This window comes from Natator depressus, chromosome 23 (genome assembly GCF_965152275.1).
Source record: "Natator depressus isolate rNatDep1 chromosome 23, rNatDep2.hap1, whole genome shotgun sequence".
NCBI lineage: Eukaryota > Metazoa > Chordata > Testudines > Cheloniidae > Natator > Natator depressus.
In genome coordinates, this window is record NC_134256.1 from 10,979,033 (window position 1) to 10,994,092 (window position 15,060).

Consider the following 15,060-nt stretch of genomic DNA (forward strand, 5'->3'; position numbering starts at 1 on the left):
TTAAAAAAATTCTTCTTCTGGAATTAGATGTTAATCAGAGATGAACAAACATAAAAAAAGCCAACCCAACCCTGAAGTCTTTTTGAGCACCAATAAACATTGTAGTTCAGTTTAGTTTGATGTTTGTGTTTCAGTTGATTATAATTTTATTATTATTATTTCCCCCTTTGTGGATGGACTTTAAACATGCACTTACCTTTATATCCGAAAAAGGCACAGGCACCAATCGCAAGAAGATTGAAAGTAAATAACACCCAGAATGCAGCCAGCCATGGAGAAACATGAGGGAAAATATCACCTTTGAAAACAATATATAAAAAAGGTCACCCTGGAACCATGCCATCTCTTCCCCATACTTAGGAACAATGAGTTAGGCTCCATGGAGGTGTGAAGTACAGGAGTTGACTGGTTTTGCAGTACAGAGTATCAGCTAGATCTGCAACTGGTGTAAATTGTCATTGATTTACACCATCTGATAATCTAGCTCTTGAGTAAGGAAGAGCCAGATTGAATATCCCAAGTTCATTCCTGCTCTTATACTGCTTGTTTTCTGTAGACCATCTTCTCACACCTTCCTCACAGTGAACTGTATCTTACCCTTTCAAACCAATGGGACTAATTTCAGATCAATGTGCTATTCAGTGTCAGTGAGATCACCATAATGTGTTCCTGGGTCCTTAGCAATTTTGGGCAATGATAAAGACACTGGACCAAATTTCCAGCTGATGTAAATTGGTCCTGCTCCATTGGAGTCAACGGGCCAGATCCTCAGCTAGTGTAATGAGCAGAGCTTTACTGAAGGCAGTAGAACTACTGCCATTTACACCATCAGAGGATTTGGCCCACTGATTCTAGATTTTACATGCCAAGATCAAGAAAATCACTTTCAGACACTGCCCTGAATGATCAATGAACATCCCGGCACATTCTTCAGAGGTAACATTAATCCCAGGATACGTGGACAGTTCAAGACCTCTTGGACTTACATAGGACTAATGTAGTTCATAAACCTTGTTTCAGCCTTCTGCACTGGGGGAATTGTTCCTCAGTGTAGTGATTTCTGACATATTGGACTGGCTGTTATTTCACACCAGTTTGGAGTCTGAAGCTGTCCAATCTCCATTGCTGGTATAGTGCACACAAATGAGTGGGTATCAGATTTAGAGAGAGAGATGACTTGGGGGAATAAAAATTAGAAGTTGGTCTCTGACTGCTGCTAAACAACTGATTAATTTATCCAAGTTCTAATGAGTCATCAGAACAGTGAGACAGATGGTGAGTTGAGACAACTGATAATTAGTAATAATCATCTCTAGCTCTTATATAGTGTATTTTATTAGTGGATCTCAAAAGAGAGCAATATCATTATCCCCATTTTACAAATGGGGAAACTGAGGTATAGGGAGGGGAAGTGACTTGCCCAAGGCATCCCTGCAGGCCAGTGGCGAAGCTGGGAACAGAACCCACCTCTCTTTAGTCCCAGTCCAGTGCTTTGTCCACAAAGTCACACAGCAGCCAAAATCTACCTCTTTTCCTGTTGCCTTTTCCACCCAGTTTACCCTTTTATATGTTTCTTCCTGTTCTAATCCTACCCTGTGAGCTCTCTGGGGCAGAGACTGTCTAGTTTAGTTATTTGTACAGCATCTAACACAATGGGGCCCTTCTAACAGTATTAGGGCAGTATCCTTTTGAGTTATGTGAGAAGCTGTGTTCTGCCACATTCTTATATCGATAATACGGACACTAGAGCCTGATGGGACATGACTCTGGGCAGAGAAGCAGCTCCAAGGTTAAAGCGTGATGCACAGGGCTCACCTGAGAGGAGAATGACAGATTTCTGTTCTGTTTTCAGTAGGCTGTTCTGGATAACACAGCTGATTTCTCCAGTTTCCTCTCCCAGGACGGTGACGTGACTCAGAATACTGAACAGAAGTTCATGATCCTGCTCTGTTTTGGTCACAGGCTGCAGATCCTGCCCATTCTTTGTAACCCAGTGGAGTTCAGGGCTAGGGAACCACCCTGTTGACCTGCAGGCTAGTTCAATCCCCTGGTCCTGGGGACCCAGCACGTCGATGGACACGGAAGCAACAGCTAAAACAAGATGAGAAAGATTAGGAAGGGACTATCCTCAGGGAAACAGCATTGTCCCTTTGTTATGGATTTATTTTAGGACACTGTCCCAGTTTCTGTGTTTTTGTTACTGGAGTTCAAATAAATTCTTCACCTGATCCTCCTGGGAATTCCAGATCATGACGAGTCTCCACAATAAATAGCAAGTTGTATGGCTGCCTGGCCTCCAAAATGTCACATGCCAATGCCAATTCTCAGGCCAGGTCTACCCTCAAAAGTTAGGTTGACCCAGCTTCATTGCTTGGGGGGGATGAAAAATCCACACCCTTGAGTTGTGCAGTTAAACTGCTTTAACCCCAGTATAGACAGCACTAGGTTGATGCAAAAATTCTTCTGTCAACCTAGCTATCTCCTCTCGGGGAGATGGATTCACTATAGTGATGGGAGAACCCCTCCTGTTGCTGTAGTGTGAGTCTACACTGAAGCACAGACAATCCCTTAGACAGGGATCTCAGAGGGCTGGGCCTGTTTCTCCGCTCCCTGGTCCCTGCACTTGGGGCAAGGATGGAAGAGAGAAAGGGCTTTAAGCCACCTTCACTCTCTCTGTATTCTGGGGCCAGGTAAGGCCTGCCCAGCCCCCTGGTGTACGTTAGAGCAGCTTGTCCCCATGGGCCCTGGTAAGCAGAGCACATCCATGGTGCATTGTGCGCTGCCCAGGTGCCTAACACATCCCAATCTGCCCTTCTGTTGGAGGCTGGGTGCTGAGTGGGTGCAAAGCCATTAAGCCAGCCAGAGACCTGCCCAGGGCCTATTCTCAAGGGGCCATTTCTGCCCATTTTAAGACCCCTTTACACTGACAGTGCAGCATAAGAAGTCCTTGGTGTGACTGAAAATCAGGTCCAGTGTTTCATATTCCGTGTGTTTGGGGTTCAGTTGCTCCGTACAGGCACAGTTTAGAGTAAGGGGCTGGTGGGGAGTTGTCCTACCCCAGAGCTCCTAGGTGTACACAGCCTGCTACATGCAGCTTGCAGCCCCTTGCAGAGCTGAGCAGTTCCACGGGCTGGTTCATGTGGGGCTGAGGTCGGTCTGCCTCCTGCTCAGCACCCTCAGGGCACTGGGAGGGACAGGGACTGGAGTTCTGCCTGGCCTTTATACACTTCACAGAGCGGGACAAGGCTCCTTGTGCCCTCTCCTCACTGCACATCTGCATCGTGGACAGGCAAAATCTGATCCTGCCCAATGAAATCACCAACCTGCAATTTTAAGCTCGGTTGCAGCATCAGCGCTCCACTCATTAGACTTCACAATGCAGCTGTAAGTTCCCCCATCGGCTGGTCGGACGTTCTTCAGCTTTAAAGACACAGTCCCAGAGGTGAATCCATCCTTCAACAGCATGGTCCGGCCCTGGTAGTTCGGCCCTGGCACATCCTGGCCTGGCTGGGCTCTGTATTCATGGACAGTCTCTATAAGTGCCTGGATGATTTTCTTCCACTGCACTTCCATATTGTTTGGCTGTGTCCCAGTGGAGATCTGGCAGGGTAAGACCACATCCTGGCCGACGATGCCAGTGACAGTTGGGGATGAGCTGACTTCAAAACTCTCTGAAAGAAGCAAACCTAAATGAGGGAGAGTCCACACTGCAACTGGAGGAGGGATTGCAGCTCAGTTGGCATTCCAGTGCTAGCTTGAATCGAGTTAGCATGGGTAAAAAGAGCAATGAACACATGGTGGCATGGGATTTGGATGTATAAACCCACCCTGAACTCTGGGTACATATTCACATTCCTAACTCACACAGGGGTTCATGCAGCTGTGTCTTCAATGGTATTTTTAACCAAGCTAGCTAGATTCAAGCTTCCTACCTGAGCTTAATCAGTCTTCCGACTGCAGTGTAATCGTACCCTGAGGGTTTGTCTAGAACAAAACTGAGGGTGTCTGTAATAGACATGAATTCTAAGCAGTGGGACAGGAATTTATCTTCATAAATTTAAGAGTGGAAATACTCTGCAAATATGCAATTGAATGCTTTTGTTATTGTTTATTAAGGATCTAAGATCATTCTTATTGTTAAGAACCTGAGTTTTGCAGGTTATATTGACTCATAGCATTGACCAAGGAGGAATTACAAAGAATTACTGACCAGCTAGACTGGGAAAGGAGAAAATTCAGACTGAACATCAACACAGGGAAGACAAAAAAATATGGCAATTGGAAGACAAGAGGAACAGATAAAGATCAAAGGTGGAGACAAAGAACTAGAACAAGTGAGAAAAAATGAGGACTAGTATCAAAGCATGGGAATTGTGAAGATGACGTAAAAAGAAAAATTGGACTAGCTGTTACTGCATTTGGAAAACTGCAACATCTGGAAGCCTCAATACATTTCAATAACAAAGAAACTCTCATGCCGATACTGTGCTGCAGATTGGAACGCTGGAGTATGAGGAAAGCTAACAAACAGAAGACATTGCCTGCAGAAATGAACTGGCTGAGGGGTATACTGAGAGTTTCAAGACTGCAGAAAATTTTAAAAAATGAAATGAGAAGAAAATGTCTAGGACAAGAAACAACCCTGTTACAGAAGATTGAAGAAGGATAACTGCGATGGTTTGGACATGTGTCAGGAATGGACCTGAAAAGGATACCATATTGTCAATACATACCAGAGTGCAAGGAACTAGAAATAGAGGAAGACTGAGAATGCATTGGGTAGATACAATGACATAGAACAAAAAGAGAAAGGAAGCCATGAAGCTGGTTCAAGACAGAAAGTGGTGGAAAGACATCACCCACCCCTAATCACAGCTGCTGAGCTGACAGATGGGAATCAAAGAAGAAGAATGAAGATACATTTTGTTATTGCACCATCAGTGTACAAGACATTGTATAACAGATAAAACATACCAAATAATTAGAGCAGTGGTTCTTAACCTGGGATGCACACGCCCCCTGGGGTTGCGAGATGACCTTTCTGGGTGTGTGAGACATGCCAGATTTTTTTAGAAGGTAAATAATTGAAAACACAAATTAAGCACAGGCACGTAAGTACAACTACTTTGTTTCATCAATCCTATGTATTTATTAACATTACACATTTTTTAACGATTACAGTAATATACAAACAGATTTAAAGAACTGACCTATTTCAATGATTTTTGATAAGGGGTGCGAGAACATATTTTGAGAACCAAAGGGGTGCAGGCTGCAGTAAAGGTTAAGAATCACTGAATTAGAGCCTCCCTGGGAGATCTTAGGGCTGCTCTATGAGAGCTTTTTTCCCCATTTTTTCCCAATGGTCTAATAAAATATATTTTCTTTTCTTTTTTGTGTGGGGGGGGAGGAGTGCTGTCTGCTTTTTTCTCACTTTTCTCCTTTTTCAGTGGTAAAATTGGAAAAGAGGGGAGAGAATGAAGAAAGGCAAAAAAAAAAAAAAAAAAAGAAAAGAAAAGAAAAAGGAGGGGAAAAAATCCCAAACTGATAATCTGATGGGGAAGGAGGTCTGTTGAAAAAACGTAAATTTATTTTTGGGAAAAGGACATTTTTCTATTGAAACAAAAGTTTCAAATCAAAATTTCAACCCTGTGTTTGCCCTATTCCAGCCATCAGCCACCAGCACAAATGTCTAAATATAGACAGAGCATGATGTCATTTCCATTAGTGCTGTATATCCAGTTTAAAACTGGGATAAGCTCAACCAAGCCATATTGTGTGTGTGGCGGGGGTGGGGTTTTTTTTGTCTATACAAGGGTTTTGCACTGGTCATCTTTCCCCGATGGCTAGAATTGGAGCAGATCCCCAGAGCAGACCAATCATACATCTCCACCTTGTACTGACTGCAGGTCCATAATGAACTGAGCATCTCACTGGAGAAACCGGGTGTCAAGGTTCCTTCCCCACTCTGAACTCTAGGGTACAGATGTGGGGACCTGCATGAAAAAAACCCTAAGCTTATTTTTACAAGCTTAGGTTAAAACTTCCCCAAGGTATAAACTATTTTACCTTTTGCCCCTGGACTTTATTGCTGCCACCACCAAGCGTCTAACAAAATATAACCGGGAAAGAGCCCACTTGGAAACATCTTTCCCCCCAAAATCCCCACAAGCCCTACACCCCCTTTTCTGGGGAAGGCTTGATAAAAATCCTCACCAATTTGCATAGGTGAACACAGACCAAACCCTTGGATCTTAAGAACAAGGAAAAAGCAATCAGGTTCTTAAAAGAAGAACTTTAATTGAAGAAAAAGTAAAAGAATCACCTCTGTAAAGTCAGGATGGTAAATACCTTACAGGGTAATCAGATTCAGAACATAGAGAATCCCTCTAGGCAAAACCATAAGTTACAAAAAGACACAAAAACGGGAATGTACATTCCATTCAGCACAACTTATTTTGTCAGCCATTTAAACAAAACAGAATCTAACACATATCTAGCTAGATTGCTTATTAACCCTTTACAGGAGTTCTGACCTGCATTCCTGCTCTGGTCCTGGCAAAAACAACACACAGACAGAGAGAACCCTTTGTTTCTCCCCGCTCCAGCTTTGAAAGTATCTTTTCTCTTCATTGGTCATTTTGGTCAGGTGCCAGTGAGGTTGTCTTAGCTTCTTAACCCTTTACAGGTGAGAGGGTTTTTCCTCTGGCCAGGAGGGATTTAAAGGTGTTTATCCTTCCCTTTATATTTATGACACCGGGGCTAACAAAGAGTCTGAAACTGGCAATGTGCTGAGAACCTGCTGTGAGATGCCAAGCTCAGTAGGAGCTGAGAGCACCCAGATGCTTCCAGGACCAGATCCCCAAATGCCTCCTGAATCGCCTGTTTGTGTCTCAGTAACACAAACAGAAACATTTTCTCTGCTGAAACACAGATACCAGCAGGGGTTTCATGCAGTTTTAGGGTCTCTCTCTCCAGGGATTTTGTGCTGCGAAGTGTTTTACCGACAATGCTATTACCTGAAAAGGGAATCGCTGCTAGGAGTGTGGCACAGAACAAGCAGCTGGAGAGCTGTCCCCGTAGCTCCATGCCTCTGGTAGCTCATGTGGGAAGAGTCACGGAGCTGATCTGAAATGAGAGCAGCAATCAAAATAGACACAGATGCTCAGAAATACAAGACACCTGATTTCTCGTTATTCCCCCTTGAAATACACCAGGCTGTTCCTTCCCTTCCCCTGTGTCACGGTACGTTGCAGGGAAAGCTGAACAATATGTGAGGGTGTCACTACGTACAGCCAGTGTGGGAGTGAGTGGGGGGGGGGGTAGATCACATGAGAACCTTTGCTGTGGTGGAAGGGGCACTCACTGTCATAGTCCTAGTGCTCCGGGAGGGCAAGGCCATGTGATTCCAGCACCACTGCTGTCCAAGTGTGGCACAGCGCCTGCCCTCTCCAGGGCTGCTGGAGGCACTGACTCTCCCTGAGGCACAATGGGCCAGAGACGCAGGGCGTGTCTAGGCTGCAGGCATTGCCTGTGAGCTCTTTAATCTCGCTAGTTCGAGTCCTCGAGCAGTGAAGCTGCAGCAGCACAAGCTTCAATCCAGGCTGTACAAACCAAGGAGCCCAGAACCCCGGATAATTACTCCCAACCGGTGCTGCCGTAGCTTCGCTGCTCCAGGGCCTGTGCTAGTGAGATTAAAGCTAGCTCAGGCCTGTCCCCTCGAGCTGCAGTCACAGCCAGTGACTGCACATAGCCATACGCTTAGCTGCACCCTGTTCCGACTGGACGTACTCTGGTGATGTGGCAGTTGGGAGAACAAAGGGGTCAGTTGCAACTCCCTAATTCTGGGACCAGTTCTATGCCAGCTCTGGGGCTGCTCCTAGCTATGGCCCCAAAGGGCCATTACATCAGATCAGTTTAACCGGAGTTCTGTCATGCTCAAGACATGGCAGTTCATGCCCCTATGCCATACAGTGCAGGAGCTGGGGTGGCATGCAGGCCAGCAACACAAGCTCTAAGCCAGAGGATTTACTTCCCTACAGAGAGGAAATTCTCAGCTAGGGATATCCAGCAGTTTTCCTGCCCCTTTTCATTCATCAGAGTCTGCAGGGTTTCTGTTACCATGGGCTGTGCCTTAGGGTATGTCTACACTGCAATAAAAAGCCCTGCAGCACGGTGATGGCTGGGGTTGGGTTGTGGGGCTATAGATTTCAGTGTAGACGTTTGGGATCAGGCTGGAGCCCAGGCTCTGAAACCCCGCGAAGGGGGTGGTTTTCAGACCCCCAGGCTCCAACCTGAGCCTGAATGTCCACACTGCAATTTTTAGCCCCGCAGGCAGAGCCCAGCGATCCCAAGTTAGTTGACCCAGGCTCTGAGACATGATGCTGCAGGTTTTTTATTGTAATATAGACATACCCTTAAAGACACAAGTCACTAAAAAAAAAAAAATCTACATAACCCATCAGCCCAAAAGGGCTTGTCTACATGGGGGCTGTGTGTGGCTGTCTGAGGAAGATCGTACTGCTGAGCTCAGCCTTCTTTTTCCATGGACACTGTGGGCTTGACTCATGTGGGTTGGTACCCTACACTGTGAACAGTCCTATTGAACTCAGTGGCCAAGAGTTTCTAAACTGAGTGTTGATTTTGGGTGTCCAGCTTGAGAGACCTTAAGAAGGCCTGATATTCAGAGTGGGGCTCCTCAGCTCTTTCTGAAATTCAGGCCCTTCAAGGTCTCTCAAATTGGGCACCCAACATGACTAGTCCATTTTGAAGCTCTTGGCTAGGGAGAGTACTGGTAGAGCGCTTCCTCATAAACAGAATTATTTTTCTGAGTCAACATAATGATATACTGAAAATGTGAGAGCACCTGTTATAGGCACCAGTTCAGCAAAGTACCCACAGAAGTCCTTTTTAAGTTCAGCATGTGCTTTTCTGAAAAATGATGGTTTGCTGAATTGGAGTCATTGTAAAGGCACATGGCTCTTCACGCCATCACCCTAGTCAGGAGAGAAAGGCAGAAAGCAAAATACAGTGAGGTTCTTATCATGCACTGAAAACTGTATTAAAAGAATTCTCAGGGTTTTCCTGGTCCTGCTTGCAGGCAGCGGGTTCTGTATGGAAGCATGGGATCAGAGTCAGTGTGCAACCAGCCAGCCTCGGCTAAGGTTGGGTGAGTTGTGCCTCTCTGTTTTTTAAGAGAGCAGCCTGCTTTCTCGCTCTCTGTTTTTGGTTCTTGTGTGTTATCCTTCGGAATTCTAAGCAATAAAGTCATGTATGCTGCAACCTTCCAGAAAAAAAGTATGTATGTTTTTATCTGGCTCCTGGTATATATGTTTTATCTGGCTCCTGGTATATATGATGTGAACTTGACAGTTCTTCAAGTGAAGCAGTTTCCATTTGAAATAATATGTGAAAGCTTTCAGTCCATTTCACTGCAATGTGCTGCAGAGAGGGGCTTTTGAGGGGAATCAGAGTTCTTAGATGGGAGCTTTATGTTCCGCTGGCTGTGTAATTGTACTTTTTTTTTTTTTTTTGTAATTTATGGCCAGGATGCTGAGATCCTTGGATAGGCACCAGTTTTATTTATTTTTATTTTATTTTATTTTGGTCCCTTGAAATTACTTATGCTAAACAGTCTGTTCCATTTTGTATTAATTTGTGCCATTCATTACGTTTTCCAGATCTGATGAAGAGCTCTGTGTAAGCTCGAAAGTGTTTATCTCTCACCAAGAGAAGTTGGTCTAATACAAGATGTTTCTTCACCCACATTGGCTCTCATATCTTTGGCTAGGCACATGTTTATTTTATTTTATTTTATTGGAAAACATGGAAAACATAATCCCAACTATACATATAAAATGATGGGGTCTAAATTAGCTGTTACCTCTCAAAAAAGAGATCTTGGAGTCATTGTGGATGGTTCTCTGAAAACATCCACTCAATGTACAGCAGCAGTCAAAAAAGCTACAGAATGTTGGGAATCATTAAAAAAGGGATAGATAATAAGACAGAAAATATCATATTGCCTCTATATAAATCTATGGTACGCCCAGATCTTGACTATTGTGTGCAGATGTGGTCGCCCCGCCTCAAAAATGATATATTGGAATTGGAAAAGGGCAACAAAAATTATTAGGGGCATGGAACAGCTTTGATATGAGGAAAGATTAATAAGACTGGAACTTTTCAGCTTGGAAAAGAGACGACTAAGGGGGGATATGATAGAGGTCTATAAAATCATGACTGGTGTAGAGAAAGTAGATAAGGAAGTGTTGTTTACTCCTTCTCATAACACAAGAACTAGGTGTTACCAAATGAAATTAATAGGCAGCAAGTTTAAAACAAGCAAAAGGAAGTATTTCTTCACACAACGCACAGTCAACCTGTGGAACTCTTTGCCAGAGGATGTTGTGAAGGCCAAGACTATAACAGGGTTAAAAAAGGACAAGATAAATTCATGAAGGATAGGTCCCTTAATGGCTATTGGCCAGGATGGGCAGGAAGACAGGATACTGGGCTAGATGAACCTTTGGTCTGACCCAGTATGGCCATTCTTATGTTCCTATGTTCTTATTTTAATTTAAAGCTAAATTTAAAACAAAACAAAACAAACAAACAAAAACTTGTCCCTTTACAAAGCAGTAGCAGAATTCAGGGCCTGGCAGGACAGTTCCCCAATTACAGGACAAATCAGTGATACTGTTTATTTACTAAAAGAAAAGGAGTACTTGTGGCACCTTAGAGACTAACCAATTTATTTGAGCATAAGCTTTTGTGAGCTACAGCTGGGGACAGGTATTAATACTTGGTAGCATGGGCCCCCTGGTGAGGGCCTTACATGCTAATTGTACTTCCTCCTCTCTCCACTGTGGAATATCAGAGCTAATTTTATTCCATTAGGAGTCTAGTTACAGGCTGCTGAGCTAAATTCACTTTGGGCTAATGGTGCACCGGCACTGAGGCTCCCCTACTACAAGCTGAAATCACAAAAGAGCTAAACTGACTAAGAGCTGAAATCACTGAGTGTTGTGTTAAGTAGTGGGGGAGCCTGAAGATATATGGTGGAGCAGTTTGCGGGACGGCTGGAGCGGCTTGTGGACCAGCTGGTGGAGCAGCTCATGGGACGGCGGGAGCTGCTTGTGGGGAGCCGAGCAGTTTGTGGAGCGGCGGGTGCAGAGGAGCGGAGTGGCTCATGGAGCAGATCGGAGTGAAGCCCTATGGAGCTGTGGGGCAGTCAGCTTCAGATCATGTAAGGTGCCCCTTACCTCTTCCCCCCCACCTCCACCCACGTTGGGAGGTAAAACTCTGCAGATGAACTTTCGCACTCTGCGGGCTGCCCTGACCAGGGACAGAGACTTTTCGGTTGTTGGACTTCTGGGACTTTGGGGTGATTTTGGGTTGCTGGACTCAAGAACCAAAGGCAAAGGACACGCCCCAATTTACTTGGGGTGGGTTTTTTTTTTGCTCATGGGTTGTGTCATGAATCCTGTTGGTGGTGTTTCCCCAACAAAATGCCACATTGTTTCTCTCTGTTATTAAAAGGCTTTTTGCTACACTCAGACTCTGTGCTTGCGAGAGGGGAAGTATTGCCTCTTGGAGGCGCCCAGCGGGGGTGGTATATATTTGTCCCAGGTCACTGGGTTGGGGCTCGAGCCGGTTTTGCATTGTGTTATTGGAATGGAACCCCTAGATACTGAACCCGGCCCTTGTTGCTGCCAACTCTGATGGGCAGAAGGGTTACAGCTCACGAAAGCTTATGCTCAAATAAATTGGTTAGTCTCTAGGGTGCCACAAGTACTCCTTTTCTTTTTGCGAATACAGACTAACATGGCTGCTACTCTGAAACCTGTTTATTTACTAAATGTACATGAGTCCTGTTCCTTTGAACCACGTGGTAACAAACATATACAGACACCTCCCTTCTGCAGAAATCTCTGCCCAGGCACTCCTGCCCTGTATTGACTGGCAGCTGTCTTGGGCCTCTGTTTCTCTCTCTCCAGCCACACTGCTTCATAGACTCCTCTTTCTGCCCCAGCCCAAGTTTTTTGCTGTGGGAAAGCTGTAGTGTGATAAATCAAGTGGGGTGGGGGTAGCTCCCTTTTATGGACAACCAGCCAGCCAGTAGCTATAAAATACCTCTTAGTAGCTGTTCTCTAATTGCTCTACCTGTAAAGGGTTAAAAAGTCTCACTGCTATGCATAGGTAAAAGGAAGTGAGTGGGCACCTGGCCAAAAGAGCCAATGGTAAGGTTAGAACTTTTTAAAATTGAATAAAAAAGACTCCCCTTTTGTCTGTCTGTTGTTGTTCTCCCAGGGAGAGGCGGACAGGGCAGCAGCTATGCTGTAAAAAGTTTGGGCCAGATATGAAAAAATCATTAGTATCATACCTAGAAACTACTCATTTAAAACCCCAGACATGTAAGTAGATCAGGAAACGTCCAGGAAGATGCGATTAGGTTTATCCCTTTTATTTTGTTATGGCTTGTGGATTCCTCTGTGCTAACCCAGGTGCTTTTGTTTTGCTTGTAACCTTTAAGCTGGACCTCAAGAAAGCTATTCTTGGTGCTTAATCCTTGTAGTTGCTCTTTTGAAAATCTAGCAATAGTCTGAGTTCCCAGATGTATTTTCTTTCTTTTTTTGTATTAATAAAATTTACCTTTTTTAAGAACAGAATTGGATTTTTGTGTCTTAAGAGGTTTGTGCACATGTTGTTTAATTAGCTGGTGGCAACAGCTGATTTCCTTTTTTTCCCCTTTCTCAGCTCTTCCCCGGAGTGGGGGTGAAAGGGCTTGAGGGTACCCCACAGGAAGGAATTCCCAAGTGCACCTTCCTGGGCTCTCAAAGGGCTTCTGCACTTGGGTGGTGGCAGCATCTACCAATCCAAGGTCAGAGAAAAGCTGTAACCCTGGGAGTTTAATACAAACCTGGAGTGGCCAGTATTAATTTTTAGAATCCTTGCGGGCCCCACTTCTGCATTCGAAGTGCCAGAGTGGGAAATCAGCCTTGACACCTAGTCCAGGGCTGCTCACCTGGCAGGATGAGCCTGAACATCCACCCTCCTTTTGTGCTACCATGCTGAGGCCATATCTACTCTACGGGGACTATAGCGGCATAGCTATGGCGCTGTAGCTATGTCAGCATAACCCTGAGATGCAGCCTACAGGGACAGAAGGGGTATTTCCGTCGCTGTCAGAGCACCACCTCTCTGAGCAACGGTAGCTAGGTCAACAGAAGCATTCTTCCATTGACCTAGCTGCATATAGACTGAGGGTTAGGTTGGCATAGCTACGGCACTTAGGGGTGTGGATTTAGCTGTGACAGTCTGAGTAAATTTCCTAGACCTGAAGAAGACCTCTGGGTAAGATGAAAAACTTGTCTTTCTCTCTCTGGATTTTTCACATCCCTGAGCACAGTTGCCATATCAACCTAAATTTTAAATGTAGACCAAGCCAGAAACACAAAGTCATGTCGACATAGAGACACTTGGGAAAAATAATCTGACTGAATTTTTTAAATGGAATAGTTAACTCACATTAAATCCCAATGTAGATGCTCTTATTCAGAATTCAAATGGCTTTAATGTTACCTTAATTTGGGCCACATTAATTCTGAATGAGAGCATCCACATCTGAGTTTAATACAGTTTAACTAATTCACCTTCCTTCACCCCGTTAGTTAGTTCAGAATAGTTTCCCTGAGTGTCTGTATATGTGCAAGCCAAAGAAGAGCGCTCTGACCACACAGAACCATAATAGCCCACTGGGGGAGGTTACTATGTGATATCTTCTAAGGGGAATTTTGTGTTGGGGGTTATCCATCAATGACTGTAAAGTACTAGCCATTTGCATCTTTCACCATAACAATATGCACTGTTTCTTTCTTAGTCAGACAAAACAAACAAACATAATTTAGCCCCAAGTCTGGCCTCACTCATTTCTGAATAACACCATGACATCACTTCTCTGTAACTCAAACAGTTAGTATGGAAGAGCAGATAGCACATTTGCTGAGTTTATCTGTATCGGTTGTTTATTCTGGAGTGCCTTTGAAATTTAGTTTTGTTAACATCCAACCTATGTGTTAATTTTTCCCAAAATATTTCAAAGTCTATTATTTTTAAGAAGCAAAGCATTTTCCACTCACACTGTTTTTACACCAGCCTAACAACATTGGTGATGGAGTTTCTCCTGGTAAATGAGAGTTAGAATCAGGCCATGAAGCAGTAAAAGGTACAAGGCCATATTCCCCCTTTAGCTACAACTGTTCAACTTAAGCAAAGTCAGTGGGTTTGGATAGTTTTAAATGAAGGCAGATTTTGGCCCACAGCGTCCATATTACAACCAGTCTCTATACCTTGTTTCCCAGGTGACAGCAGTGACCAGAAATGCCTTCTTTCGTCTTTGGCTGGTCAAGAGATTGTGGGTAAAATTTTCAAAAGCATTTCAGTGATTTTATCCAAAGTTCCTCATAAATATTATTTTCACCAAGTAGTTGGATAAGCTCTATCTATATGAAGATCTGTATGGAGCTGCTACCCAGCTAATAATTATGACATGACAAAATATGAAACTATACAGGATGTGTAAGCTTCAATGCTTCTGAGACTTGAGGTGGAAGGTGAAGGGGGGATTTTAATGTGTCTATGGCCTTGTCTTCGCTTGGGAAAAGGCATGTTATAGTGCAGTTAACTAACATTTTAAAACGCGAGAGTAGACAAGGCGGTTGGGTTTATCTTGACTGGCTAATACTACAACTGCCATGTCTATGCTTAGGATTCTACTGCTTGTTAATTAACATGTGTTAGACACCTTTTTCCTAGTGTAGACATGATCTGAATGACTTAGAAGCATGTTTCCTTGATTATTTAATGGGACTTGATCTCCCAGCTCAAATAGATGTTTTTGAAAATCCCAACCAATTATTAATGAACTGATCCTGATTTTACAAATATAGGAAGTTTTTAAACAGGAGAATTTCTGCTGGAGGGATAGCTCAGTGGTTTGAGCATTGGCCTGCTAAACTCAGGGTTTTGAGTTCAATCCTTAAGGGGGCCATTTAGGGA

The 15,060-nt window shown here is 44.1% G+C and overlaps 1 protein-coding gene across 1 annotated transcript in view; it reads right to left on the bottom strand.

Annotated features, from left to right (window-relative positions):
• LOC141976326 (butyrophilin-like protein 9) overlaps positions 1–15,060 on the bottom strand; it is a 30,074-nt gene that overhangs the window by 13,025 nt on the left and 1,989 nt on the right. Inside the window, exons 2-5 of the mRNA XM_074937261.1 lie at positions 7,020–7,128; positions 3,324–3,671; positions 1,816–2,091; positions 197–298 (exon numbers count right to left, since the gene is read on the bottom strand). Coding sequence (XP_074793362.1) covers positions 197–298; positions 1,816–2,091; positions 3,324–3,671; positions 7,020–7,089 — 796 coding nt within the window. The 5' untranslated portion in view covers positions 7,090–7,128. The remainder of the gene's footprint in view (positions 1–196; positions 299–1,815; positions 2,092–3,323; positions 3,672–7,019; positions 7,129–15,060) is intronic.